Below are 27,051 nucleotides of genomic sequence, written 5' to 3' on the forward strand. Positions count from 1 at the left end.
TCTGTCCACTGTCTCTGCCCACCTTCTCTGCCTCCCTTCTCTGCCCACCTTCTCTGCCCACCTTCTCTGCCCACCTTCTCTGCCTCCCGTCTCTGCCCACCTTCTCTGCCCACCATCTCTGCCTACCGTCTCTGCCCACCTCCTCTGCCCACCTTCTCTGCCCACCTTCTCTGCCCACCTTCTCTGCCTCCCGTCTCTGCCCAACTACTCTGCCCACCCTCTCTGCCTCCCATCTCTGCCCAACTTCTCTGCCCACCTTCTCTGCCTCCCGTCTCTGCCCACCTTCTCTGCCCACCTCCTCTGCCCACCTCCTCTGCCCACCTCCTCTGCCCACCTCCTCTGCCCACCGTCTCTGCCCACCGTCTCTGCCCACCGTCTCTGCCCACCTTCTCTGCCCACCTTCTCTGCCCACCTTCTCTGCCCACCTTCTCTGCCCCCCGTCTCTGCCCACCTTCTCTGCCCACCTTCTCTGCCTCCCGTCTCTGCCTCCCGTCTCTGCCCACCTTCTCTGCCCACCGTCTCTGCCTACCTTCTCTGCCCACCTTCTCTGCCCACCTTCTCTGCCCACCCTCTCTGCCTCCCATCTCTGCCTCCCTTCTCTGCCCACCTTCTCTGCCCACCTTCTCTGCCCACCTTCTCTGCCTACCTCCTCTGCCCACCTCCTCTGCCCACCATCTCTGCCCACCATCTCTGCCCACCGTCTCTGCCCCCGTCTCTGCCCACCGTCTCTGCCCACCGTCTCTGCCTCCCGTCTCTGCCCACCTTCTCTGCCCACCGTCTCTGCCCACCTTCTCTGCCCACCTCCTCAGCCCACCTCCTCTGCCCACCTTCTCTGCCCACCTCCTCTGTCCACCTTCTCTGCCCACCGTCTCTGCCTCCCGTCTCTGCCCACCTTCTCTGCCCACCGTCTCTGCCCACCGTCTCTGCCTCCTGTCTCTGCCCACCTTCTCTGCCCACCTTCTCTGCCCACCATCTCTGCCCACCATCTCTGACCACCTCTGCCCACCTTCTCTGCCTCCCGTCTTTGCCCACCTTCTCTGCCTCCCGTCTCTGCCCACCTTCTCTGCCCACCTTCCCTGGCCACCTTCTCTGCCTACCTTCTCTGCCTACCTTCTCTGCCTACCTTCTCTGCCCACCTTCTCTGCCCACCTTCTCTGCCCACCTTCTCTGCCCACCTTCTCTGCCCACCTTCTCTGCCCACCTTCTCTGCCCACCTTCTCTGCCTCCCGTCTCTGCCCACCTTCTCTGCCCACCTTCTCTGCCTCCCGTCTCTGCCCACCTTCTCTGCCCACCTTCTCTGCCTCCCGTCTCTGCCTCCCGTCTCTGCCCACCTTCTCTGCCCACCCTCTCTGCCTCCCGTCTCTGCCCACCTTCTCTGCCCACCTTCTCTGCCCACCTTCTCTGCCTCCCGTCTCTGCCCACCTTCTCTGCCCACCTTCTCTGCCTCCCGTCTCTGCCCACCTTCTCTGCCCACCTTCTCTGCCTCCCGTCTCTGCCTCCCGTCTCTGCCCAGCTTCTCTGCCCACCCTCTCTGCCTCCCGTCTCTGCCCACCTTCTCTGCCCACCGTCTCTGCCCACTGTCTCTGCCTCCTGTCTCTGCCCACCTTCTCTGCCCACCTTCTCTGCCCACCTTCTCTGCCCACCATCTCTGACCATCTCTGCCCACCTTCTCTGCCTCCCGTCTTTGCCCACCTTCTCTGCCTCCCGTCTCTGCCCACCTTCTCTGCCCACCTTCCCTGGCCACCTTCTCTGCCTACCTTCTCTGCCTACCTTCTCTGCCCACCTTCTCTGCCCACCTTCTCTGCCCACCTTCTCTGCCCACCTTCTCTGCCCACCTTCTCTGCCCACCTTCTCTGCCTCCCGTCTCTGCCCACCTTCTCTGCCCACCTTCTCTGCCTCCCGTCTCTGCCCACCTTCTCTGCCCACCTTCTCTGCCTCCCGTCTCTGCCCACCCTCTCTGCCCACCCTCTCTGCCTCCCATCTCTGCCCACCTTCTCTGCCCACCTTCTCTGCCTCCCGTCTCTGCCCACCTTCTCTGCCCACCTTCTCTGCCCACCTTCTCTGCCCACCGTCTCTGCCCACCTCCTCTGCCCACCTCCTCTGCCCACCTCCTCTGCCCACCGTCTCTGCCTCCCACCTTCTCTGCCCACCATCTCTGCCCACCTTCTCTGCCCCCCGTCTCTGCCCCCGTCTCTGCCCACCTTCTCTGCCCACCTCCTCTGCCCACCTCCTCTGCCTCCCGTCTCTGCCCACCGTCTCTGCCCACCTTCTCTGCCCCCCGTCTCTGCCCCCGTCTCTGCCCACCTTCTCTGCCCACCTCCTCTGCCCACCTCCTCTGCCTCCCGTCTCTGCCCACCGTCTCTGCCTCCCGTCTCTGCCCACCTTCTCTGCCCACCTCCTCAGCCCACCTCCTCTGCCCACCTCCTCTGCCCACCTCCTCTGCCCACCTCCTCTGCCCACCTACTCTGCCCACCGTCTCTGCCTCCCGTCTCTGCCCACCTTCTCTGCCCACCTTCTCTGCCCACCGTCTCTGCCTCCTGTCTCTGCCCACCTTCTCTGCCCATCTTCTCTGCCCACCGTGTCTGCCCACCTTCTCTGACCATCTCTGCCCACCTTCTCTGCCCACCTTCTCTGCCCACCTTCTCTGCCTCCCGTCTTTGCCCACCTTCTCTGCCTCCCGTCTCTGCCCACCTTCTCTGCCCACCTTCCCTGGCCACCTTCTCTGGCCACCTTTTCCCACCTCCTCTGGCCACCTTCTCTGCCCACCATCTCTGCCCACCTATGGCCACCGTCTCTGGCCACCGTCTCTGGCCACCGTCTCTGGCCACCGTCTCTGGCCACCTTCTCTGCCCACCTTCTCTGCCCACCTCCTCTGGCCACCTTCTCTGCCCACCTTCCTGCTGTTAAACCTCCGACCCTGTTTGATCCTTGAGGTTTTCCGTTATATTTAGGACTAGCTGATATACCCGGCGTTGCCCGGGCGTGGAAGGGCAAGGGGCATGGGGTGGAAGGGGGGGGGGAGGGGCGTCGAAGGGCGGGGGGCCAAGGGGCGTAGAAGGGTGGGGAGGGCAAAGGGCAGGGGGGCAAAGCGCAGGGAGGGGCGGGTGGGCAAAGGGCAGGGAGGGGCGGGGGGGCAAAGGGCAGGGAGGGGCGGGGGGGGCAAAGGGTAGCGAGGGGCGGGGGGGCAAAGGGTAGGGAGGGGCGGGGGGGCAAAGGGTAGGGAGGGGCGGGGGGGGCAAAGGGCAGGGAGGGGCGGGGGGGGCAAAGGGCAGGGAGGGGCGGGGGGGCAAAGGGCAGGGAGGGGCGGGGGGGCAAAGGGCAGGGAGGGGCGGGGGGGCAAAGGGCAGGGAGGGGCGGGGGGGGGGGGCAAAGGGCAGGGAGGGGCGGGGGGGCAAAGGGCAGGGAGGGGGGCAAAGGGCAGGGAGGGGCGGGGGGGCAAAGGGCAGGGAGGGGTGGGGGGGGCAAAGGGCAGGGAGGGGCGGGGGGGGCAAAGGGCAGGGAGGGGCGGGGGGGGGAAAATGGCAGGGAGGGGCTGGGGGGGGCAAAGGGCAGGGAGGGGCTGGGGGGGGCAAAGGGCAGGGAGGGGCGGGGGGGGCAAAGGGCAGGGAGGGGCAATGGGCAGGGAGGGGCAGGGGGGGGCAAAGGGCAGGGAGGGGCGGGGGCAGGGAGGGGCGGGGGGGTTGCAGGGAGGGGTGGGTTGGGTAGGGAGGGGCAGGGAGGGGAGGGAGGGGCAGGGAAAAGGGCATGGAGGGGCAAAGGTCAGGGAGGGGCAGGGCAAAGGTCAGGGAGGGGCAGGGCAAAGGGCAGGGAGGGGCAAAGGGCAGGAAGGGGCAAAGGGCAGGGAGGGGCAAAGGGCAGGGAGGGGCAAAGGGCAGGGAGGGGAGGGGCAAAGGGCAGGGAGGGGCAAAGGGCAGGGAGGGGCAAAGGGCAGGGAGGGGCAAAGGGCAGGGAGGGCCAAAGGGCAGGGAGGGCCAAAGGGCAGGGAGGGCGGGGGGGGCCAAAGGGCAGGGGGGGCCAAAGGGCAGGGAGGGGCGGGGGGGGACAAAGGCCAGGGAGGGGTGGGGGGGGCGAAAGGGCAGGGAGGGGCAGGGGGGCCAAAGGGCAGGGAGGGGCAGGGGGGCCAAAGGGCAGGGAGGGGCGGGGGGGGGCAAAGGGCAGGGAGGGGCAGGGGGGGCCAAAGGGCAGGGAGGGGCAGGGGGGGGCCAAAGGGCAGGGAGGGGCAGGGGGGGGCAGGGAGGGGCAGGGGGGGGCAGGGAGGGGCAGGGGGGCCAAAGGGCAGGGAGGGGCGGGGGGGGCCAAAGGGCAGGGAGGGGTGGGGGGGCCAAAGGGCAGGGAGGGGTGGGGGGGCCAAAGGGCAGGGAGGGGTGGGGGGGCCAAAGGGCAGGGAGGGGTGGGGGGGGGCAAAGGGCAGGGAGGGCTGGGGGGGGGGGCAAAGGGCAGGGAGGGGTGAGGGGGGGCAAAGGGCAGGGAGGGGTGGGGGCAAAGGGCAGGGAGGGGTGGGGGGGGTCCAAAGGGCAGGTAGGGGCAGGGGGGGCCAAAGGGCAGGGAGGGGCGGGGGGGGCCAAAGGGCAGGAAGGGGCGGGGGGGCCAAAGGGCAGGGATGGGGAGGGCAAGGGGCAAAAGGCAGGGGGAGGGAGGGCAGAGGGCAAAGGGCAGGGGGAGGGAGGGCAGGGGGCAAAGGGCAGGGGAGGGAGGGCAGGGGGCAGGGGGCAAAGGGCAGGAGGGGCAGGGGGAGGAGGGGCAGGTGGAGGGTGGCAGGGGACAAAGGGCAGGGGGAGGGAGGGCAGGGGGCAAAGGGCAGGAGGGCAAAGGGCAGGGGGAGGGAGGGCAGGGGGCAAAGGGCAGGGAGGGCAGGGGGCAAGGGGCAGGTGGGCAGGGAGGGTAGGGGGGGCAGGGAGGGTAGGGGGGGCAAAGGGCAGGGGGAGTGAGGGACACAGTAATTCCCCTGCGTTTCCTCACCTTGCACACGGCCGCGCTCCTCCTCTTCCTCCGGGTACCGGCCGCCCTCCTCCTCCACCTCGGGCTCCTCAGCGGAGAGGCTGAGACGCTCCGGTGAGGAGGTGCTGTGCCTTTCGCGGGGAGAGGCGGAGACAGCCGGAGGAGCGGCCTCTGGGACGGGGAGCGGCCTGTGTGAGGGGAGAGCCGCAGAGAGCGTGCTCTGTGTGTGGGTGGGGGGAGGGGTTAGGCGGAGTGGGGGGTAAATGGGGGGGGTGAGCGGGGGGGAGGGGGGAAGAGCGGGGGGGAGGGGGGAGAGTGGGTGGGAGGGGGGGTGATCGGGCGGGGGGGGAGAGCGGGGGGGGGGGGTGAGCGGGTGGGAGGGGGGTTGATCGGGCGGGGGGGGGAGAGCGGGGAGGGAGGAGGGGGTGAGCAGGTGGGGGGTGAGGGAGAGCGCCGGGTGAGGGAGTGGCCTATGGGTGGTGAGAGCCGTGGGGAGCGCTCTCGGGGATGGTCAGCTGGGGGAGCGGCCTATGTGAGGGGAGAGCCGCAGAGAGCGTGGGGGGGGGGGGTGGTGGTGTGTGTGTGTGTGTGTGTGTGTGTGTGACCTTTGCCCCGTCACTCCGCCTCAGGCCAATGAGAGGTGTGCGGGGGCGGGCGGGCCAAGGAAGCAATCTCATTGGCCTGGCCCAAAGTCCAATGGGATTGCCGCTAGGGACACAGGAAGGGACACAGGGAGACACATACAAACATAGCCACATATGACGCTTTCAGAAATATATAGTAGAGATTTAGCCTTATGTATACCCCAAGCATGTTTAAACCCCTTCCTGTATTAGCCCCGACCACCTCTGCCGAGAGGCTGTTCCATGAACCCACTCCCATTCCGGTAAATAAGTACTTGGTCACATTTACCCCTCGCCTCCCACCTCAGAGAATGACCTCTTATTCTAGCACTCCTCTTTGTCCGAAATACGCTTCTCTCCTTGTACTTTGTCGAAAGCCTTTTATATATTGAAACGTTTAATGGGATCCCCAAGTAAACAAAGCAACATATAGAAGACCTGCCTGCCCGGGCACTAAAGGAAACCAAAGACCCCACAGAGAGACCCGCAGCCCGCTGATAAGAGGCGGGGTTATTCATTAAATGATGCTGCGGATGGAAAGAGATGCCCATAGTGACCGGTGCAGGGCAGAGGAGACTACACATGCAAGGCAAGGGGATCTGAAGCTTGGTACCAAGAACCCTGTCTCTGAAATGGTTAATCAGTGTCAGCCCCACGGTGACCTTTATCTCCCAGGATCATGATGTAAGCTTTTTGGGGAAGGGACCTATTGTACCTGCATTCTCACCCCCACTGCACCCTGGGATAACTTCTGCTTTCTATCAATTGGACAGTTTTGAGTGACCGAAGCGTGCAGTGTATTGTTCCTGCAGCAACTCCTGCTGTGTCTTCTCCCCTTCTCCACCCCACCGTGCTGCAGTGCGAGCTGCCGTGGGACACAAAGTATTCAAATTGAATACTGGTTGTCAGGGTAGCAGCTGCCCTGTCTCCGAAGCCCGGAGTTGACGCTGGCTACAGTTTCAATAAACAAAAAAATCATTTTTTTGAAGCTGCAGCAGCGTCACTGGGACCTCGGCAGCCAATGAAATCATTCTTGAGAATGATTTCATGACTGCAACTTGGATCCCTAAGCTGCCGTCTGTAGCCCCGCCCCCTCCCCCTCTGTAGCCCCGCCCCCTCCCCCTCTGTAGCCCCGCCCCCTCCCCGCCTCCTCAACTCCTGAAAAAGTCTGCTGGGAGGATGAACACACATCGCCCAGCAGACTGCCGCCCGCCCTCGTGAACGCCCGCCCTCCAACTCCTGCCTCTGGCACCCTGAACGAGGCCTTAGGCTAAGGCCCCGCTCCCTCAGTCAGCGCGCCCGCACTGCAGACAGGCGGCGCACTGACAGGCACAGACCGCGATATGCGGTCTGTAGGGAGCCGGGGGCGGGAGTGGGGGCGTGGCCAAACCGGATGGGGGGCGTGGCCATGACATGAGGGGGCGGGGCCATCACACAGCCCTGCAGCCCCTCAGCTCCACAGCCGCTGCAATTGACCGCTCCCTGCGGTCTGTAGGGAGCGGGAGCTGGGGGCGTGGTTTGAGCGGGGGGCGTGGTTTGAGCGGGGGGTGGTGGTTTGAGCGGGGTGTGTGGTTTGAGCGGGGGGCGTGGTTTGAGCGGGGGGGGCATAGTTTGAGCGGGAGGCTCTCGTGCTGTCCCCCCCCCCCAACCTGTCGGTCCCTCTCCCCCCTGTCAGTCCCTCTCCCCCCTGTCGGTTCCTCTCCCCCCTGTCGGTCCCTCTCCCCCCCCTCCCGGAGCCCCCCTCCTCTCCCCCCCTCCCGGAGCAGGGGCAGCCTGCGAAACGGGCACCAGAGGAGGGGGGGGCGCTATGCACGGCTGCACAGACAGGGTGGCCGCCCCCCTCCCCGTAGCCGCCTCCTTTCCCTCCTCGTTGCTGACTGCTGCACCACGTGATGCGTCAGCGCTTCTGATCACAAGAAGCTTGCAGCATCGTCCGGCTGACAAGTCACAGCACGCAGTCAGCCACGTCGGAAGGAGCCAGCAGGGACCTCCAGACTGGAGGAAAGGAGCTGGTGGCCCGCGGACGCACGCGCCGCCGGCCGCAGCGGGTTCGCAGCCTTAGGCTCATATAACCACAGACATAGCTGTCCTAGCTGTCTGCAGCCCATGTTCAAGCAGCACATTGTAAGTAGCAAGCAAAGGGGAGTTTAAAAGGGAGGTCAAAAGGAGTGAACAAGTGGACAACACCTACAGGTCCCGATTGCTGACTTCGATGTACGCTGGAAGGAGGATATTATCTATCCCAGACTGCACATCTCAGCACGTCACTATTGCTGTGATGTCGCCGCTACTATTTATATTTGCTGTGACCTCATTTATTTTCAAATAATGCACTTCTTTCTACCAGCCTCATCATGTCTCTAACTCTATTCACATATCTCCATCTCTCCTTCCTTCCCCACTTCTCTGTTCACATGAACTCCTTTCTTACCTGCGCCCTCTGACACCACACAGCTATACCCCCTGCACTAAAACACACCCCTACAAATCATCCTCACACATTCTCTTTCTATCCATGCTTCTCCTCCTTGCTTCTGGGGATATCTCCCCCAATCCTGGTCACTGCCTTATTCCTACATGCGCTCGTCCTCGCCTGCCAACTGCAACCTCTACTCCTTCTGGTGTCAACCCCTCCAACGTCATACCCATCCCCTGCCACCCTCCCTCCTCTCTCCCTTTCTCCCGTGCCCTTTGGAATGCTCGATCCCTCTCTAAGGCTGCGCTTATAGTGACGGCGACAGTGACGCGACGTTGCTTCAAAACAAATGCATTTCCGCCGTCGCGTGCGCTTATAGTAAGCGCAACGCGATGGAGTGACGGCTTGGTCACGATCACTAAAAGTCACCTCTATTTGATTTTTCCAGCGACCGCAGCCTGATGTCCCCGTCACCATCGCCAGCACTATAAGCTTAGCCTGACAAGTGCCTCTCTGTGCATGACTTCTTCTCTCTCACTCTCTGCTCCTATTTGCCATAACTGAGACCTGGCTCACTCAGTCTGACTCTGCTCTGGAAGCTGCCCTCTCCTACGGTGGCCTTTCCTTCTCCCACACTCCGCGCCCTGATGGCAGGGGTGGAGGTGTGGGATACTCCTCTCTGCCATTACCGAACCCTTCCTATTCCTCCCTCTTGCTTTTCCCTCCTTTGAGGCTCACACTGCCCAGAACTTCTCTCCTCTCCCTGTCCATGTGGCGGTCATCTATCACCCACCTACCTCTACTCATCCCCCCTCTGCCTCTCTCTCTCACTTTGAATCCTGGCTCTCTTTCTTTCTCTCCACAGACTCCCCTGTTCTTCTCCTTGGGGACTTCAATTGCCACATTGATGACCCCTCTCTCCCTTGGGCTTCCCGCTTTCTCTCTCTAACCTCTTCTTTTGGCCTTCAACAGTGGACTGGAGCCAGCACCCACAAGGATGGCCACTACCTAGACCTGGTTTTCACTAAACTTTTCTCTCTCTGATTTCATCATTTCCCCCTTTCCTCTCTCTGACCATCACCTCATCTCATTTTATCTCTCTCGCTTCTCCCCTTCTCCACCTCCATCTACCCCTCGTTTCTGCAGAAACCTGCGCTCTATTAACCTACCAGCTTTTGATTCCACTTTACGCTCCTCTCTCTCAGTTCTGCTTCAGACTCCGGTTAGGAAGTACAACTCCTCCTTATCCTCCTCACTTGATCTACATGCCCCGCTTTCTTTCTGCCGTCCTCGCCCTTCTAACCCCAGACCCTGGCTAAATTCCCACACACGCATGCTGCGTTCCTGCACTCGTTCCTCTGAACGCCTCTGGAGGAAATCTCACACTCTCGCAGACTTCCTTCACTACAAATGTATGCTATCCTATTTCAACTCTGCCCTCTCAGGCTAAACAAACCTACCTTTCTCTGTCTTTGACTCTCTACTCAGACAACCTCAGCTGCCGCCTCTTCTTCCTCATTCTCACCTCAGGACTTTGCTGACTATTTTAAGGAAAAGGTGGAATCCATATGTCAGAACATCCCATCTGTTCCTTCCTCCCATCCTCCCATCCTACACCTCTTCCTAACTCTTCTCCTGCCTTCCTTGACACTTTTTCCACTGTCTCAGAGGAAGATGCGTCACTGCTGATCTCCTCTTCTCCCTCTACCACCTGCCCTCTTGACCCCATTCCCTCCCATCTCCTAAAACCTCTTGCTCCTACTATAATCCTTACGCTCACACACATTTTTAACTCCTCCCTTTGCTCTGGAACCTTTCCCACCTCCTTCAAACATGCAACAGTTATACATTGCTCAAAAACAGCAAGCTTGACCCTACCTGTCTTTCTAACTATCGACTTGTCTCCCTCCTGCCTTTTGCCTCTAAACTCCTTGAACGTCTTGTCTCCTAGACCCTCTACAATCTGGCTTCCGCACTGCTCACTCCACTGAAACAGCCCTCAGTAAAATAACTAATGACCTCCGTGCTGTAAAAGACAGAGGTCATTACACTCTGCTCATATTATTCAACCTCTCTGCAGCATTTGACACCGTGGACCAACCTCTTCTCCTTCACATTCTCCATACTCTTGGTATTCGGAACAAAGCTCAATCCTGGATCTCCTCTTACCTCTCCAATCGTACTTTCAGTGTCTCTTCTGCTAACACCTCTATCGATCTCTGTGGGGGTACCCCAGGCCTCTGTCCTGGGACCTCCTCTCTTTTCTCTGTGCACACTCTCTCTAGGTGACCGAATCGCATTTCTTGGGTTTAAATATCACCTCTATGCTGACAACACACAAATTTACTTTTCTACCCCTGACCTTACACCTGCTTTACAGACCAAAGTTTCTGAATGCCTCTCTGCAATATCATCCTGGATGGCCAAACCGCTGATTAAAACTTAACATGGGAAAAACAGAGCGCCTCATACTTTATCCCAAACCTGTCCCTACTCCCTCCTTTCACATTACTGTTAGAAGTACTATCATACACCCAGTAGCCCAAGAATGCTGCCTAGGGGTCACACTCAACTCCTCTCTCACATTCTCCTCTCACATTCAAAACGTATGTAGCCATGTGTAAAAATGGTGTACATCTCTTTCTCATGCTGGCAGTAAGCCTGGTAAGTATGCAGGGTTGTCAGAGTCAAGTGCAAGCGAACTACACACTGTGACCAGGGACCTGGCACAGATGGTGATCTCCCTTAGAGGAGAGGTGAACCAGCTCTATTAAGAGAGGAGGAACCTTCTGAAGGGGGGTACCTCACCAAGATGAGCGGCTATGCACGACCGCTATGAGGGGCAGTCTGCCTATGGAGATGACATTAAAGAGGCCCTGGTTCAAAAGATCCCTTCTGTGTGAGAGTGAAGTTATTCCACAGAAGGATGCACCTGAGAGGAGTTCCCCATCAGATACTTCCCCTGCTGCCGCAGAGATCCTGATGGGGTGGAGGCGCTGTAACCAAATGTGAGTAGGACTCCGAGCACACTACCTCAGACGCCTGTCATGGTGATATTCCCCATACCAACCAAGCGGGAGACTCAGGAGTCCTGTTGCCAGCAGGTGCACCACACATCACACAGACATGTAATGGGGCCAGTAGACCACAGGGGCCAATGTGAGATTGGGTAGGGGCCCGTAACCGTTACATGTATCTAAAACCTGTCACTTTTTCCTCCGCAATATTACAAACATACGCCCTTTCCTCTGTTGCTCGACTGCTAAAACTCTGACACAGGCCCTCATTCTCTCCCGCCTTGATTACTGTAACCTCCTGCTGTCCGGCCTTCCTGCCTCTCACCTGTCTCCCCTACAATCTATCCTAAACGCTGCTGCCAGAATCACTCTACTCTTTCCTAGATCTGTCTCAGCGTCTCCCCTGCTGAAATCCCTCTCCTGGCTTCTGATCAAATCCCGCATCTCACACTCCATTCTTCTCCTCACTTTTAAAGCTTTACACTCTTCTGCCCCTCCTTACATCTCAGCCCTAATTTCTCGCTATGCACCATCCTGACTCTCGCGTTCTGCTCAAGGATGTCTTCTTTCTACCCCCTTTGTATCTAAAGCCCTCTCCCGCCTTAAACCTTTTTCACTGACTGCCCCACACCTCTGGAATGCCCTTCCCCTCAGTACCGACTAGCACCCTCTCTATCCACCATTTAGACTTATCTTAAGACTCACCTGCTTAACGAAGCATATGAATAGCACCGTTGCTTATACTATACACCTCATACATAAAGCTTGGCCCCCTTTACACACACTTACCAGAATACCCTCCTACTGTCTCTATGTTCTTCCTACCTACCAATTAGATTGTAAGCTCCTCGGAGCAGGGACTCCTCTTCCTAAATGTTACTTTTATGTCTGAAACACTTATTCCCATGATCTGTTATTTATATGATTTTCACATATATATCTACTGTGAATGGTTTCATGGATGAGACGGGGTGAGAGGGGGTGAGAGGGGGTGAGAGGGGGTGAGAGGGGGTGAGAGGGGGTGAGAGGGGGTGAGAGGGGGTGAGAGGGACACTAATGAGCTTCTATTAACATAACTCCTTCACTGCTGGAATGGAGAGTAACATTCAGAGGCATTGCCAGTATAGGTGTTAATGCTTAAATACTTACCTCTGCCGTTCCCTAATTTAGTGGCTGGATTTATCATGCAGCAAAGTGGTAACTTCAGTATTCGGGGGGGGGGGGGGGGGTTATGAATGACAATCTCCCTGCTGCAAAACAGCATGAAATAAACAGCACAGATTTATCAGAGAAAAACATCCCAGATTGGGTTTTTTGCTGTTTTTTTCATGTGTTTATTTTGCAGATGGGAGGTTTCTCATTATACTAATAGGCCTGACCAGTTTAGGCATTTATACCTCCTGCTGCTAAATGGGCCAAATTTACACAACAAACAATGGGTTAAATAGCCTGATTAATCAGGGCTTGTTAATAAGAAACACATTCTTATTCGTATATGGGAGAGTGCTACAAGCCAGGCACACAAGAGCCATTGTGGTACCAAACTGCACACAGGAGCAAAATAAGCTCACAATTAGGCAGCAAGTGACAGATCCCAGGAGATCCCAAGAGATCCCCTTTCTCCCTCATTGCAGAGGACGTGCGGCTGGAGGCAAATAATGGATTCCCCGGGCAAGCTGAGTTGTGTGAAAGTGGGGCTGTTTGTGGTAGCCTTGTGTTTCTGGGTAAGAGTGGATCCTGCACAATGAGCTTTCATTTAAAGAACTCTCTGTGTGTTTCTGTTGTATATTTGTCCTCCTACATCTTGAACACATTAAGGCTACTGTGTGTAATATCTATATCTCTCCACTGCTGGATAAAGGTGTGTGTGTGTGTGTGTGTGTGTGTGTGTGTGTGTGTGTGTGTGTGTGTGTGTGTGTGTGTGTGTGTGTGTGTGTGTGTGTGTGTGTGTGTGTGTGTGTGTGTGTGTGTGTGTGTGTGTGTGTGTGTGTGGTAAGGGGCACTTTTTTTTTATGAAGCGTCTGGTATATATATTATTAGTATCTGCCTGTGAAAATGGAGCCCTGGCACACTTATTGTGAGTAATAATATAAGCACCACTTATAACCTTCCTGGATTATATATCTATATATCTCTCCACCTCTGGATAAAGGGGGGGGGGTAGTAGTGTGTGTGTAGTAAGGCACTTTTTTTAATGAAGCATTTTGAGGTCTGGTATATATATTATTAGTATCTGCCTGTGAAATCGGAGCCCTGGCACACTTATTGTGAGTAATGTAAGCACACTTATAACCTCCCTGGATTATATATCTATATCTCTCGCTATCAAACAAGTTGTATCTTTTCCATTGTGGTCAAATTTATTAAATTACAGAACTTTCAATTCTGTGTCTCTGGGATTTTACAGGTACACCCCACTTAGCAACATATGTAAAGTTGTACTACAACACACACATTCACTCGCACTCACTCATACATTCACTCGCACTCACTCATACATTCACTCGCACTCACTCATACACTCACTCGCACTCACTCATACACTCACTCGCACTCACTCATACACTCACTCATTCACTTGCACTCACTCATACACTCACTCATTCACTCGCAGTCAGTCACTCGCAGTCACACACACACACACACGTGATTGGTGACGGTTGCTGTTCTCTAATGGGGCACCTAATGGTCTTTAACCCACAATCATCTACACTGATTTGTACACTCGCAACTGTATAGTGTTACTGTGTTACACTTAGATTGTAAGCTCTCCGGGGCAGGGATTTCCTTTCCTATTGTTGTCCTGGCTGTATTGTCTCTCTTGGAAGGCGCGGCGTGCACTGTTGGCGGTTCTTGTATAAATACACGGTGTGTGCTTCCATTCCAGGTGACCGGCGTCGCCCTTATCTGTATCGGGACCACTGTGCAGATGCGACTGTCCGATCTCTCGGTGGTCCTGGCAGAGACGTCCTCGGGCGCCCCCCTGGTCCTCACCGTTGTGGGGATGGTCATCTTCTTTGTCGCCGGCTTCGGAGCAATTGCTGCATTGAAAGAAAACATGGTCATGATCAAAATGGTAAGTACAGCCGTGTAACCCCTTCTCTGCCACTGCCCACCTCCCCCCTTCCATCTTATTCCTATTGTCTCTTTCTCCCTGATAAAGGTTCCCTAGAAACCATTGGGCGTTCACTTCTCCCCAGATCTCCCTGTTCTGAGGTTTATATTGGCCGGTAAATGGGCCGCATTGGAGATATGTCCGAGGGAACAACGTGGCGTCTCGGAGTCGCCTAACCACGTTTCTACCACGGCAAATCTGCTTCTATAATGCCTCCGAAAATAGGAGGATCTGGGTCCCTAACAGCGCCAGCGCGGGGCGTATTTAGGGAGCCGTGTTCCTCCCATATGACGCCTTCCGGCATGGCTTAGTAAATGATGGGCCCTTACCGGCAGGGACGGGCAACTCCAGTCCCCAAGGGTCACCAACAGGTCAGGTTTTTAGGATATCCTGGCAGACTGAGCCATGGATTGCACCACCTGTGCTGAAGCGGGGATATCATGACAACCTGAGCTGTTGTGGGCCCTTGAGGACTGGATTTGCCCGTCCCTGGTGTAAGGTGTCTCTCAGAGTAACACCCCTTGGTAAACATGACACAGTGCAGGTTATTCAGCTGGTAGATGGTATCCCATATAGAATTATACATAGGTACTCTGTCCCCGTATAGAATTATTATAGGTAGTGTCCCCGTATAGAATTATTATAGGTAGTGTCCCCGTATAGAATTATACATAGGTACGGTGTCCCCGTATAGAATTATACATAGGTACTGTATCCCCGTATAGAATTATTATAGGTACTGTGTCCCGTATAGAATTATTATAGGTACTGTGTCCCCGTATAGAATTATACATAGGTACGGTGTCCCCGTATAGAATTATACATAGGTACTGTATCCCCGTATAGAATTATTATAGGTACTGTGTCTCCGTATAGAATTATTATAGGTACTGTCTCCGTATAGAATTATTAGAGGTACTGTCTCCGTATAGAATTATACATAGGTACTGTGTCTCCGTATAGAATTATACATAGGTACTGTGTCCCCGTATAGAATTATACATGGGTACTGTGTCCCCGTATAGAATTATACATAGGTACTGTGTCCCCGTATAGAATTATACATAGGTACAGTGCCCCGTATAGAATTATACATAGGTACTGTATCCCCGTATAGAATTATACATAGGTACTTTATCCCCGTATAGAATTCTTATAGGTACTGTATCCCCGTATAGAATTCTACATGGGTACTGTATGTGTTTACTGCTCCTGGACATGTCCTGGTATCAATCTGACTTTCCTTCTCAGTTTAAAGCCGTGATGCTGATCGTCTTTGTCATTGAGATTGCGGTTGGGTTATCTGCCTACACCTACAGAAACCAGGTGAGTGTCCGTCAATCATCTCGCAGAACAGATCAACCCCTTCACTGCCGGGGAGATTGCAAAGGTCAGGGGGGCATTCACTTAACCCCCGGATTTAGAAGCTGAAACACTGATATTAAATAAGGGATATGATTAACATTTTGGTGATGTCCCCTTCTTCCTGTAACCTGTGTCTTGTCTGTTTACGGTTTATCATGTTCGGTGATCGGCTTTTTCTCTCTCCTGTAATGCAATGCAGGTGCCTTTTCTGCAGAAAGGGTTAAATGGCCTGAGTTTATTTGTATTATTATTATTATTATTATTATTATTATTATTATTATTATTATTTTGATGCTGATAAAGTGGAAACAATAATTTGTCCAAAATGATTAGAGGAGGAAGTGGTAACAATCTGTCTGTATATCTTTATATAGCACGGGGCCGAATAATATAACACATCGTGGGAATAAGCGCTTCCAACATAAAAGTAACATTAGCAAAGGATGTAACTGGCCCAAGAGCTTACAATCTAAGTTCAATACCTGCCACCAGACCACAGAGACTGAGGAAGGAAGTACTGCCAGACCTGCTCCGTGTTTCAGGCTAATGTTTCCATGTAACACACAGTGAGGGCCGAAGGGGGGAGCAACGCCCCGAGTGAGGGCCAAAGCGGGGAGCAACGCCCCGAGTGAGGGCCAAACGGGGGAGCAACGCCCCGAGTGAGGGCCCAGAGGGCGGAGCAACGCCCCGACTGAGGGCCAAACGGGGGAGCAACGCCCCGAATGAGGGCCAAACGGGGGAGCAACGCCCCGAGTGAGGGCCAAAGGGGGGAGCAACGCCCCGAGTGAGGGCCAAAGGGGGGAGCAACGCCCCGAGTGAGGGCCAAAGGGGGGAGCAACGCCCGAGTGAGGGCCAAAGGGGGGAGCAACGCCCCGAGTGAGGGCCAAAGGGGGGAGCAACGCCCCGAGTGAGGGCCAAAGGGGGGAGCAACGCCCCGAGTGAGGGCCAAAGGGGGGAGCAACGCCCCGAGTGAGGGCCAAAGGGGGGAGCAACGCCCCGAGTGAGGGCCAAAGGGGGGAGCAACGCCCCCAGTGAGGGCCCAAAGGGGGGAGCAACGCCCCCAGTGAGGGCCCAAAGGGGGGAGCAACGCCCCCAGTGAGGGCCCAAAGGGGAGAGCAACGCCCCCAGTGAGGGCCCAAAGGGGGGAGCAACGCCCCGAGTGAGGGCCCAGAGGGGGGAGCAACGCCCCGAGTGAGGGCCAAACGGGGGAGCAACGCCCCCAGTGAGGGCTCAGAGGGGGGAGCAACGCCCCGAGTGAGGGCCAAAGGGGGGAGCAACGCCCCGAGTGAGGGCCAAACGGGGGGAGCAACGCCCCGAGTGAGGGCCAAAGGGGGGAGCAACGCCCCCAGTGAGGGCCCAAAGGGGGGAGCAACGCCCCCAGTGAGGGCCCAAAGGGGGGAGCAACGCCCCCAGTGAGGGCCCAAAGGGGGGAGCAACGCCCCCAGTGAGGGCCCAGAGGGGGGAGCAACGCCCCCAGTGAGGGCCCAAAGAGGGGAGCAACGCCCCCAGTGAGGGCCAAACGGGGGGAGCAACGCCCCCAGTGAGGGACAAACGGGGGGAGCAACGCCCCCAGTGAGGGCCAAACGGGGGGAGCAACGCCCCCAGTGAGGGCCAAACGGGGGGAGCAACGCCCCCAGTGAGGGCCCAGAGGGGGGAGCAACGCCCCGAGTGAGGGCCAAACGGGGGAGCAACGCCCCGAGTGAGGGCCCAGAGGGGGGAGCAACGCCCCGAGTGAGGGCCAAACGGGGGAGCAACGCCCCCAGTGAGGGCTCAGAGGGGGGAGCAACGCCCCGAGTGAGGGCCAAAGGGGGGAGCAACGCCCCCAGTGAGGGCCCAAAGGGGGGAGCAACGCCCCCAGTGAGGGCCAAAGGGGGGAGCAACGCCCCCAGTGAGGGCCAAAGGGGGGAGCAACGCCCCCAGTGAGGGCCAAAAGGGGGGAGCAACGCCCCCAGTGAGGGCCCAAAGGGGGGAGCAACGCCCCCAGTGAGGGCCCAAAGGGGGGAGCAACGCCCCCAGTGAGGGCCCAAAGGGGGGAGCAACGCCCCCAGTGAGGGCCCAAAGGGGGGAGCAACGCCCCCAGTGAGGGCCCAAAGGGGGGAGCAACGCCCCCAGTGAGGGCCCAAAGGGGGGAGCAACGCCCCCAGTGAGGGCCCAAAGGGGGGAGCAACGCCCCCAGTGAGGGCCCAAAGGGGGGAGCAACGCCCCCAGTGAGGGCCCAAAGGGGGGAGCAACGCCCCCAGTGAGGGCCCAAAGGGGGGAGCAACGCCCCCAGTGAGGGCCCAAAGGGGGGAGCAACGCCCCCAGTGAGGGCCCAAAGGGGGGAGCAACGCCCCCAGTGAGGGCCCAAAGGGGGGAGCAACGCCCCCAGTGAGGGCCCAAAGGGGGGAGCAACGCCCCCAGTGAGGGCCCAAAGGGGGGAGCAACGCCCCCAGTGAGGGCCCAAAGGGGGGAGCAACGCCCCCAGTGAGGGCCCAAAGGGGGGAGCAACGCCCCCAGTGAGGGCCCAAAGGGGGGAGCAACGCCCCCAGTGAGGGCCCAAAGGGGGGAGCAACGCCCCCAGTGAGGGCCCAAAGGGGGGAGCAACGCCCCCAGTGAGGGCCCAAAGGGGGGAGCAACGCCCCCAGTGAGGGCCCAAAGGGGGGAGCAACGCCCCCAGTGAGGGCCCAAAGGGGGGAGCAACGCCCCCAGTGAGGGCCCAAAGGGGGGAGCAACGCCCCCAGTGAGGGCCCAAAGGGGGGAGCAACGCCCCCAGTGAGGGCCCAAAGGGGGGAGCAACGCCCCCAGTGAGGGCCCAAAGGGGGGAGCAACGCCCCCAGTGAGGGCCCAAAGGGGGGAGCAACGCCCCCAGTGAGGGCCCAAAGGGGGGAGCAACGCCCCCAGTGAGGGCCCAAAGGGGGGAGCAACGCCCCCAGTGAGGGCCCAAAGGGGGGAGCAACGCCCCCAGTGAGGGCCCAAAGGGGGGAGCAACGCCCCCAGTGAGGGCCCAAAGGGGGGAGCAACGCCCCCAGTGAGGGCCCAAAGGGGGGAGCAACGCCCCCAGTGAGGGCCCAAAGGGGGGAGCAACGCCCCCAGTGAGGGCCCAAAGGGGGGAGCAACGCCCCCAGTGAGGGCCCAAAGGGGGGAGCAACGCCCCCAGTGAGGGCCCAAAGGGGGGAGCAACGCCCCCAGTGAGGGCCCAAAGGGGGGAGCAACGCCCCCAGTGAGGGCCCAAAGGGGGGAGCAACGCCCCCAGTGAGGGCCCAAAGGGGGGAGCAACGCCCCCAGTGAGGGCCCAAAGGGGGGAGCAACGCCCCCAGTGAGGGCCCAAAGGGGGGAGCAACGCCCCCAGTGAGGGCCCAAAGGGGGGAGCAACGCCCCCAGTGAGGGCCCAAAGGGGGGAGCAACGCCCCCAGTGAGGGCCCAAAGGGGGGAGCAACGCCCCCAGTGAGGGCCCAAAGGGGGGAGCAACGCCCCCAGTGAGGGCCCAAAGGGGGGAGCAACGCCCCCAGTGAGGGCCCAGAGGGGGGAGCAACGCCCCCAGTGAGGGCCCAGAGGGGGGAGCAACGCCCCCAGTGAGGGCCCAGAGGGGGGAGCAACGCCCCCAGTGAGGGCCCAGAGGGGGGAGCAACGCCCCCAGTGAGGGCCCAGAGGGGGGAGCAACGCCCCCAGTGAGGGCCCAGAGGGGGGAGCAACGCCCCCAGTGAGGGCCCAGAGGGGGGAGCAACGCCCCCAGTGAGGGCCCAGAGGGGGGAGCAACGCCCCCAGTGAGGGCCCAGAGGGGGGAGCAACGCCCCCAGTGAGGGCCCAGAGGGGGGAGCAACGCCCCCAGTGAGGGCCCAGAGGGGGGAGCAACGCCCCCAGTGAGGGCCCAGAGGGGGGAGCAACGCCCCCAGTGAGGGCCCAGAGGGGGGAGCAACGCCCCCAGTGAGGGCCCAGAGGGGGGAGCAACGCCCCCAGTGAGGGCCCAGAGGGGGGAGCAACGCCCCCAGTGAGGGCCCAGAGGGGGGAGCAACGCCCCCAGTGAGGGCCCAAAGGGGGGAGCAACGCCCCCAGTGAGGGCCCAAAGGGGGGAGCAACGCCCCCAGTGAGGGCCCAGAGGGGGGAGCAACGCCCCCAGTGAGGGCCCAGAGGGGGGAGCAACGCCCCCAGTGAGGGCCCAAAGGGGGGAGCAACGCCCCCAGTGAGGGCCCAGAGGGGGGAGCAACGCCCCCAGTGAGGGCCCAGAGGGGGGAGCAACGCCCCCAGTGAGGGCCCAGAGGGGGGAGCAACGCCCCCAGTGAGGGCCCAGAGGGGGGAGCAACGCCCCCAGTGAGGGCCCAGAGGGGGGAGCAACGCCCCCAGTGAGGGCCCAGAGGGGGGAGCAACGCCCCCAGTGAGGGCCCAGAGGGGGGAGCAACGCCCCCAGTGAGGGCCCAGAGGGGGGAGCAACGCCCCCAGTGAGGGCCCAGAGGGGGGAGCAACGCCCCCAGTGAGGGCCCAGAGGGGGGAGCAACGCCCCCAGTGAGGGCCCAGAGGGGGGAGCAACGCCCCCAGTGAGGGCCCAGAGGGGGGAGCAACGCCCCCAGTGAGGGCCCAGAGGGGGGAGCAACGCCCCCAGTGAGGGCCCAGAGGGGGGAGCAACGCCCCCAGTGAGGGCCCAGAGGGGGGAGCAACGCCCCCAGTGAGGGCCCAGAGGGGGGAGCAACGCCCCCAGTGAGGGCCCAGAGGGGGGAGCAACGCCCCCAGTGAGGGCCCAGAGGGGGGAGCAACGCCCCCAGTGAGGGCCAAACGGGGGAGCAACGCCCCGAGTGAGGGCCCAAACGGGGGAACAACGCCCCGAGTGAGGGCGCAAAGGGGGGGAGCAACGCCCCGAGTGAGGGCCCAAAGGGGGGGAGCAACGCCCCCAGTGAGGGCCAAACGGGGGGAGCAACGCCCCCAGTGAGGGCCAAACGGGGGGAGCAACGCCCCCAGTGAGGGCCCAAAGGGGGGAGCAACGCCCCCAGTGAGGGCCAAACGGGGGGAGCAACGCCCCCAGTGAGGGCCCAGAGGGGGGAGCAACGCCCCCAGTGAGGGCCCAGAGGGCCAGTGAGGGCCAAACGGGGGGAGCAACGCCCCCAGTGAGGGCCAAACGGGGGGAGCAACGCCCCCAGTGAGGGCCAAACGGGGGGAGCAACGCCCCCAGTGAGGGCCCAGAGGGGGGAGCAACGCCCCCAGTGAGGGCCCAGAGGGGGGAGCAACGCCCCGAGTGAGGGCCAAACGGGGGAGCAACGCCCCGAGTGAGGGCCCAAACGGGGGAGCAACGCCCCGAGTGAGGGCGCAAACGGGGGAGCAACGCCCCGAGTGAGGGCCAAACGGGGGGAGCAACGCCCCGAGTGAGGGCCAAACGGGGGGAGCAACGCCCCGAGTGAGGGCCAAACGGGGGGAGCAACGCCCCCAGTGAGGGCCAAACGGGGGGAGCAACGCCCCCAGAGGGGGGAGCGACGCCCCCAGTGAGGGCCCAGAGGGGGGAGCGACGCCCCCAGTGAGGGCCCAGAGGGGGGAGCGACGCCCCCAGTGAGGGCCCAGAGGGGGGAGCGACGCCCCCAGTGAGGGCCCAGAGGGGGGAGCGACGCCCCCAGTGAGGGCCCAGAGGGGGGAGCGACGCCCCCAGTGAGGGCCCAGAGGGGGGAGCGACGCCCCCAGTGAGGGCCCAGAGGGGGGAGCGACGCCCCCAGTGAGGGCCCAGAGGGGGGAGCGACGCCCCCAGTGAGGGCCCAGAGGGGGGAGCGACGCCCCCAGTGAGGGCCCAGAGGGGGGAGCGACGCCCCCAGTGAGGGCCCAGAGGGGGGAGCGACGCCCCCAGTGAGGGCCCAGAGGGGGGAGCGACGCCCCCAGTGAGGGCCCAGAGGGCCAGTGAGGGCCAAACGGGGGGAGCAACGCCCCCAGTGAGGGCCAAACGGGGGGAGCAACGCCCCCAGTGAGGGCCAAACGGGGGGAGCAACGCCCCCAGTGAGGGCCCAGAGGGGGGAGCAACGCCCCCAGTGAGGGCCCAGAGGGGGGAGCAACGCCCCGAGTGAGGGCCAAACGGGGGAGCAACGCCCCGAGTGAGGGCCCAAACGGGGGAGCAACGCCCCGAGTGAGGGCGCAAACGGGGGAGCAACGCCCCGAGTGAGGGCCAAACGGGGGGAGCAACGCCCCCAGTGAGGGCCAAACGGGGGGAGCAACGCCCCCAGTGAGGGCCAAACGGGGGGAGCAACGCCCCCAGTGAGGGCCAAACGGGGGGAGCAACGCCCCCAGAGGGGGGAACGACGCCCCCAGTGAGGGCCCAGAGGGGGGAGCAACGCCCCCAGTGAGGGCCCAGAGGGGGGAGCAACGCCCCCAGTGAGGGCCCAGAGGGGGGAGCAACGCCCCCAGTGAGGGCCCAGAGGGGGGAGCAACGCCCCCAGTGAGGGCCCAGAGGGGGGAGCAACGCCCCCAGTGAGGGCCCAGAGGGGGGAGCAACGCCCCCAGTGAGGGCCCAGAGGGGGGAGCAACGCCCCCAGTGAGGGCCCAGAGGGGGGAGCAACGCCCCCAGTGAGGGCCCAGAGGGGGGAGCAACGCCCCCAGTGAGGGCCCAGAGGGGGGAGCAACGCCCCCAGTGAGGGCCCAGAGGGGGGAGCAACGCCCCCAGTGAGGGCCCAGAGGGGGGAGCAACGCCCCCAGTGAGGGCCCAGAGGGGGGAGCAACGCCCCCAGTGAGGGCCCAGAGGGGGGAGCAACGCCCCCAGTGAGGGCCCAGAGGGGGGAGCAACGCCCCCAGTGAGGGCCCAGAGGGGGGAGCAACGCCCCCAGTGAGGGCCCAGAGGGGGGAGCAACGCCCCCAGTGAGGGCCCAGAGGGGGGAGCAACGCCCCCAGTGAGGGCCCAGAGGGGGGAGCAACGCCCCCAGTGAGGGCCCAGAGGGGGGAGCAACGCCCCCAGTGAGGGCCCAGAGGGGGGAGCAACGCCCCCAGTGAGGGCCCAGAGGGGGGAGCAACGCCCCCAGTGAGGGCCCAGAGGGGGGAGCAACGCCCCCAGTGAGGGCCCAGAGGGGGGAGCAACGCCCCCAGTGAGGGCCCAGAGGGGGGAGCAACGCCCCCAGTGAGGGCCCAGAGGGGGGAGCAACGCCCCCAGTGAGGGCCCAGAGGGGGGAGCAACGCCCCCAGTGAGGGCCCAGAGGGGGGAGCAACGCCCCCAGTGAGGGCCCAGAGGGGGGAGCAACGCCCCCAGTGAGGGCCCAGAGGGGGGAGCAACGCCCCCAGTGAGGGCCCAGAGGGGGGAGCAACGCCCCCAGTGAGGGCCCAGAGGGGGGAGCAACGCCCCCAGTGAGGGCCCAGAGGGGGGAGCAACGCCCCCAGTGAGGGCCCAGAGGGGGGAGCAACGCCCCCAGTGAGGGCCCAGAGGGGGGAGCAACGCCCTGCTTTGTATGAAGTACTACTTGGCAATGTGCTGCTCCATCACTGACACACTCTGCTGCACCGTCACTGACACACTCTGCTGCACCGTCACTGACACACTCGGCTGCTCCGTCACTGACACACTCGGCTGCTCCGTCACTGCCACACTCGGCTGTTCCGTCACTGCCACACTCGGCTGCTCCGTCACTGCCACACTCGGCTGCTCCGTCACTGCCACACTCGGCTGCACCGTCACTGGCCGCGTGTGCTCTGGTTTTACATTGAAGGGGTGCGGGTGAAGGTGTTTGGATTAGTGGTTAAGGTTCTAGTCCAGAGGAGGGGAACTCCAGTCCTCGGGCCACCATCAGGTCAGGTTTTCAGCACAGGTGAAGCAGTCTTTGACTGAGCCACCTGTGCTGAAGCTGGGATATCCTGAAAATCTGACCTGTTGGTGGTCCTTGAGGACTGGAGTTGGTAACTTGGGCTAAGATTAGATTGTTAGCTCTTCAGCACCGGTATTCTGCCTGTCCTTCTATTCTCAGTACTGTATAATAGCGGTATGAAAATGTAACATTATCACTGTTAATATGAAGGAAAAGTAGAGGGATCGTAAAACTAATATACTTGAAATTGTTGAACTAGGCCTGCTGAATTAGCCACGTATACGCCACGTAAAGATGTTCAGGTTATACTCACGTGTGTTTCTCTCATAGCTTCACAGTAATGTGTCACAGAACTTTCTTAAAGTTCTCAACAAGTACGGCTATGACAAACCAATAACCAAAGGCATAGACGGCATGCAGCAGAAGGTGAGTGAGGTTAATGCGGGTTCTACCTGCCCACGCAGTGAGCCACACGCTCTCCCGTGGGGACAATACCACATTCCATTGTTCTAGAACCATGGTTCCCAACTCCAGTCCTAAACCTGACCTGTTGGGGGTTCTTTTCTGGATATCCCTGCTTCAGCACGGGGTGAAGTCGAAGACTGAGCCTCTGATTGAGCCACATGTGCGGAAGCAGAGATATCCTTAACCAGGCCTTTTGGGGTGTGCTTGGGGACTGGAGATGAACCCCTATTCTAGAAGACGCTACAATTTGTTTCCATTTATTACATTTTATGTTAGAATACTTCTTGCTATTAAGGCCACAACTGGTTAAACATGCAATCAAGCTAATGAACCCCATTCCCTCTCAGCCATGATCCAGCAATGTATTACCGCTCGCCCAAATATGGACCAATTTCTGTGCAAAGCTTCGCTGGATTCAACTGTGTTTGTGGTTAGTAATTTGTCTGTAGATGATTAGAACAGGCTTTGCAGCTGAGGGCTTGGTATATACATGCTAGCAGCTATACAATATCTTCTAAGCCCTTTTCTACTGCTGGCTACAAATATAAAGGAGAATTTAGGCTTCAGGGGCGAATCCACCTTGTGGCTTCATCCATTTCCAGGGATTTCCCTGAAGCTGTATCCTGCATTAAGCACTTTGTGCGGACTAGCGGATAATCCTGGGTTTAAGTAAACTGGCTGTTTCATCGCTTTGGACTGGCCGGGCAGCTTTGTGCTTTGTAAACCAGAACGTTTGCATATCTGGATATAATCTGAAAAATAAAGAACCTACAAAACCCAGATGTACCGAGAATTATAAACAATATTAAAAAAACACTGGTGCATCCATACCTCGCAAAAGTTCCCCAAGTCTGTTCCAATCCCTCAAACATCAAACAGAGTTTAAAAGGCAGAGATCACAAATCTTCCTGAAATGTAGAACGGGCCCCTGGTTACATGAGACCTGGAAAAGGGGAACCGCCGCCCTGGTTTACTGCCATGGATGAACCAGACACAAAATCGATTCATTCTTTTTCTGCCTTGTTATAAATGCAAAAGATATACTGTATGCATACCAAAGCAAATGAACGTGACGAGCCCGACATCTGCTCGACATGCTATGAGCTCATCAGTAATTATTGAAGATGCTAATTTGTTTTGGTTGTGATTTAGTGTAATGGTTTCTGTAAAGGACTCTGCCAAGCAATGAAATAAGCTTGTCATCTCCTCTGCCAGCAGCCGAAGACTTGCTTGTGTGGTTTTCTGATACACATGGCAAAGGCTAATTAGAGTGTTATTAAACTTCAGATCAAAAGCCTTGAATGTCATTGAGCTTTATTACATTTCCTGTCTGCTCCGTGTCCAGGGAACGAGACTCCCACACTCTGCTCTGTATACAAACCCTGATCTCTGTCTGTGGCACTAATGGAAGATTTTATTGTTCTACTTTGGCCCAAGCGCCCACGGATGAGTGAAATGGATAATGTGGTCAGAAAAGTGATCCAGATGCTTGTGGGGGGATGAAACCGATACCCCACTCGTGTCAAATATAATATAAAGGATGTTTTCCGCGGCCATGTCAGAGACTGCAGCGCGTTCCTCTGAAGGTAGAGCAGGGATCGGACAATAACCAGATTAAGATGAATTTACAGCGGTAACCAACAGTGTCTTATTTTCTAAATTGTATTCTAAAGTGGGCTATAGTTATTAAATTTTTACCAGGAAGTAATACATGGCGTTACCGCTCTCTCTTTACCAGGAAGTAATACATGGCGTTACCGCTCTCTCTACCGGGAAGTAATACATGGCGTTACCGCTCTCTCTACCAGGAAGTAATACATGGCGTTACCGCTCTCTCTACCGGGAAGTAATACATGGCGTTACCGCTCTCTCTACCAGGAAGTAATACATGGCGTTACCGCTCTCTCTACCAGGAAGTAATACATGGCGTTACCGCGCTCTCTTTACCGGGAAGTAATACATGTCGTTACGCGCTCTCTTTACCGGGAAGTAATGCATGGCATTACCGCTCTCTCTTTACCGGGAAGTAATACATGGTGTTACCGCTCTCTCTTTACCGGGAAGTAATACATGGTGTTACCGCTCTCTCTTTACCAGGAAGTAATAACATGGCGTTACCGCTCTCTCTTTACCAGGAAATAATACATGGCGTTACCGCTCTCTTTTTACCAGGAAGTAATACATGGCGTTACCGCTCTCTTTACCAGGAAGTAATACATGGCGTTACCGCACTCTCTTTACCAGGAAGTAATACATGGCGTTACCGCTTTCTCTTTACCAGGAAGTAATACATAGCGTTACCGCTCTCTCTTTACCGGGAAGTAATACATGGCGTTACCGCTCTCTCTTTACCGGGAAGTAATACATGGCGTTACCGCTCTCTCTTTACCAGGAAGTAATACATGGCGTTACCGCTCTCTTTACCAGGAAGTAATACATGGCGTTACCGCGCTCTCTACCAGGAAGTAATACATGGCGTTACCGCTCTCTCTTTACCAGGAAGTAATACATGGCGTTACCGCTCTCTCTTTACCAGGAAGTAATACATGGCGTTACCGCTCTTTCTCTACCAGGAAGTAATACATGGCGTTACCGCTCTCTCTTTACCAGGAAGTAATACATGGCGTTACCGCTCTCTCTTTACCAGGAAGTAATACATGGCGTTACCGCGCTCTCTACCAGGAAGTAATACATGGCGTTACCGCTCTCTCTTTACCAGGAAGTAATACATGGCGTTACCGCTCTCTCTTTACCGGGAAGTAATACATGGCGTTACCGCTCCTTTTTTTTTTTTTAAGTATGTTATGATGACAATAAAAGTTTACATTAAATCAGGGGTGGCAAACTGCAGTCCTCGAGGGTGTTAGGAATCGGGGAGCGCGTCCCCCGCGGCGCACTCACTTGCTGCCTCGCGCAACCCCTCTGTCTTTACAGCGCGCTTGCGCGCTCACGGAGGAGCTTTGTTGACATTGCGGAGTCTGGCTCCGCCCCCGGTTACGGCGCACATCAGGCGTGACGCGTGTGCACCGCTCCCCAGCTGCGCGTCAATTACCCTCACCGCCCCCACCTGCCTCCTGCACCACTCCACCTATCCCTGCCTCCACTGGGGCCGCACCTCTGCTCCTCCCCCCTCTCTCATTGGTCCTGCTCTCCCTTATATGCTCAGCTGTGCCACTGGCACTTTCTTTGGCTGAGCATAGCTCCTGGTAGCGTCGTTCTCCCACCTCCTGGTTCCTTATCTTGCCTTGTTTCATGTTCCTTGCCTTGCTTTCTGACCTCCTGTGTACTGACCCGGCTTGACCCTTGGACTCCACACTTCTGGCTTACCGACCCCGGCTTTCCTCTGACCTTCCGCATCTCTCCAATCCTGACCACAACT

The 27,051-nt window shown here is 59.0% G+C and overlaps 1 protein-coding gene across 4 annotated transcripts in view; it reads left to right on the top strand.

Moving 5' to 3' along the window:
* Positions 1-27,051, top strand: part of LOC142499872 (CD151 antigen-like) — a 54,602-nt gene that overhangs the window by 22,610 nt on the left and 4,941 nt on the right. For 2 of the 4 annotated variants that reach the window (XM_075609893.1, XM_075609895.1), the window contains exons 2-4: positions 13,882-14,070; positions 15,361-15,435; positions 23,538-23,633. In XM_075609893.1, coding sequence (XP_075466008.1) covers positions 13,924-14,070; positions 15,361-15,435; positions 23,538-23,633 — 318 coding nt within the window. In that variant the 5' untranslated portion in view covers positions 13,882-13,923. The other 2 variants (XM_075609891.1, XM_075609892.1) reach the window with 2 other exon arrangements.

Source organism: Ascaphus truei, chromosome 7, assembly GCF_040206685.1.
Source record: "Ascaphus truei isolate aAscTru1 chromosome 7, aAscTru1.hap1, whole genome shotgun sequence".
Classification (NCBI taxonomy): Eukaryota; Metazoa; Chordata; class Amphibia; order Anura; family Ascaphidae; genus Ascaphus; species Ascaphus truei.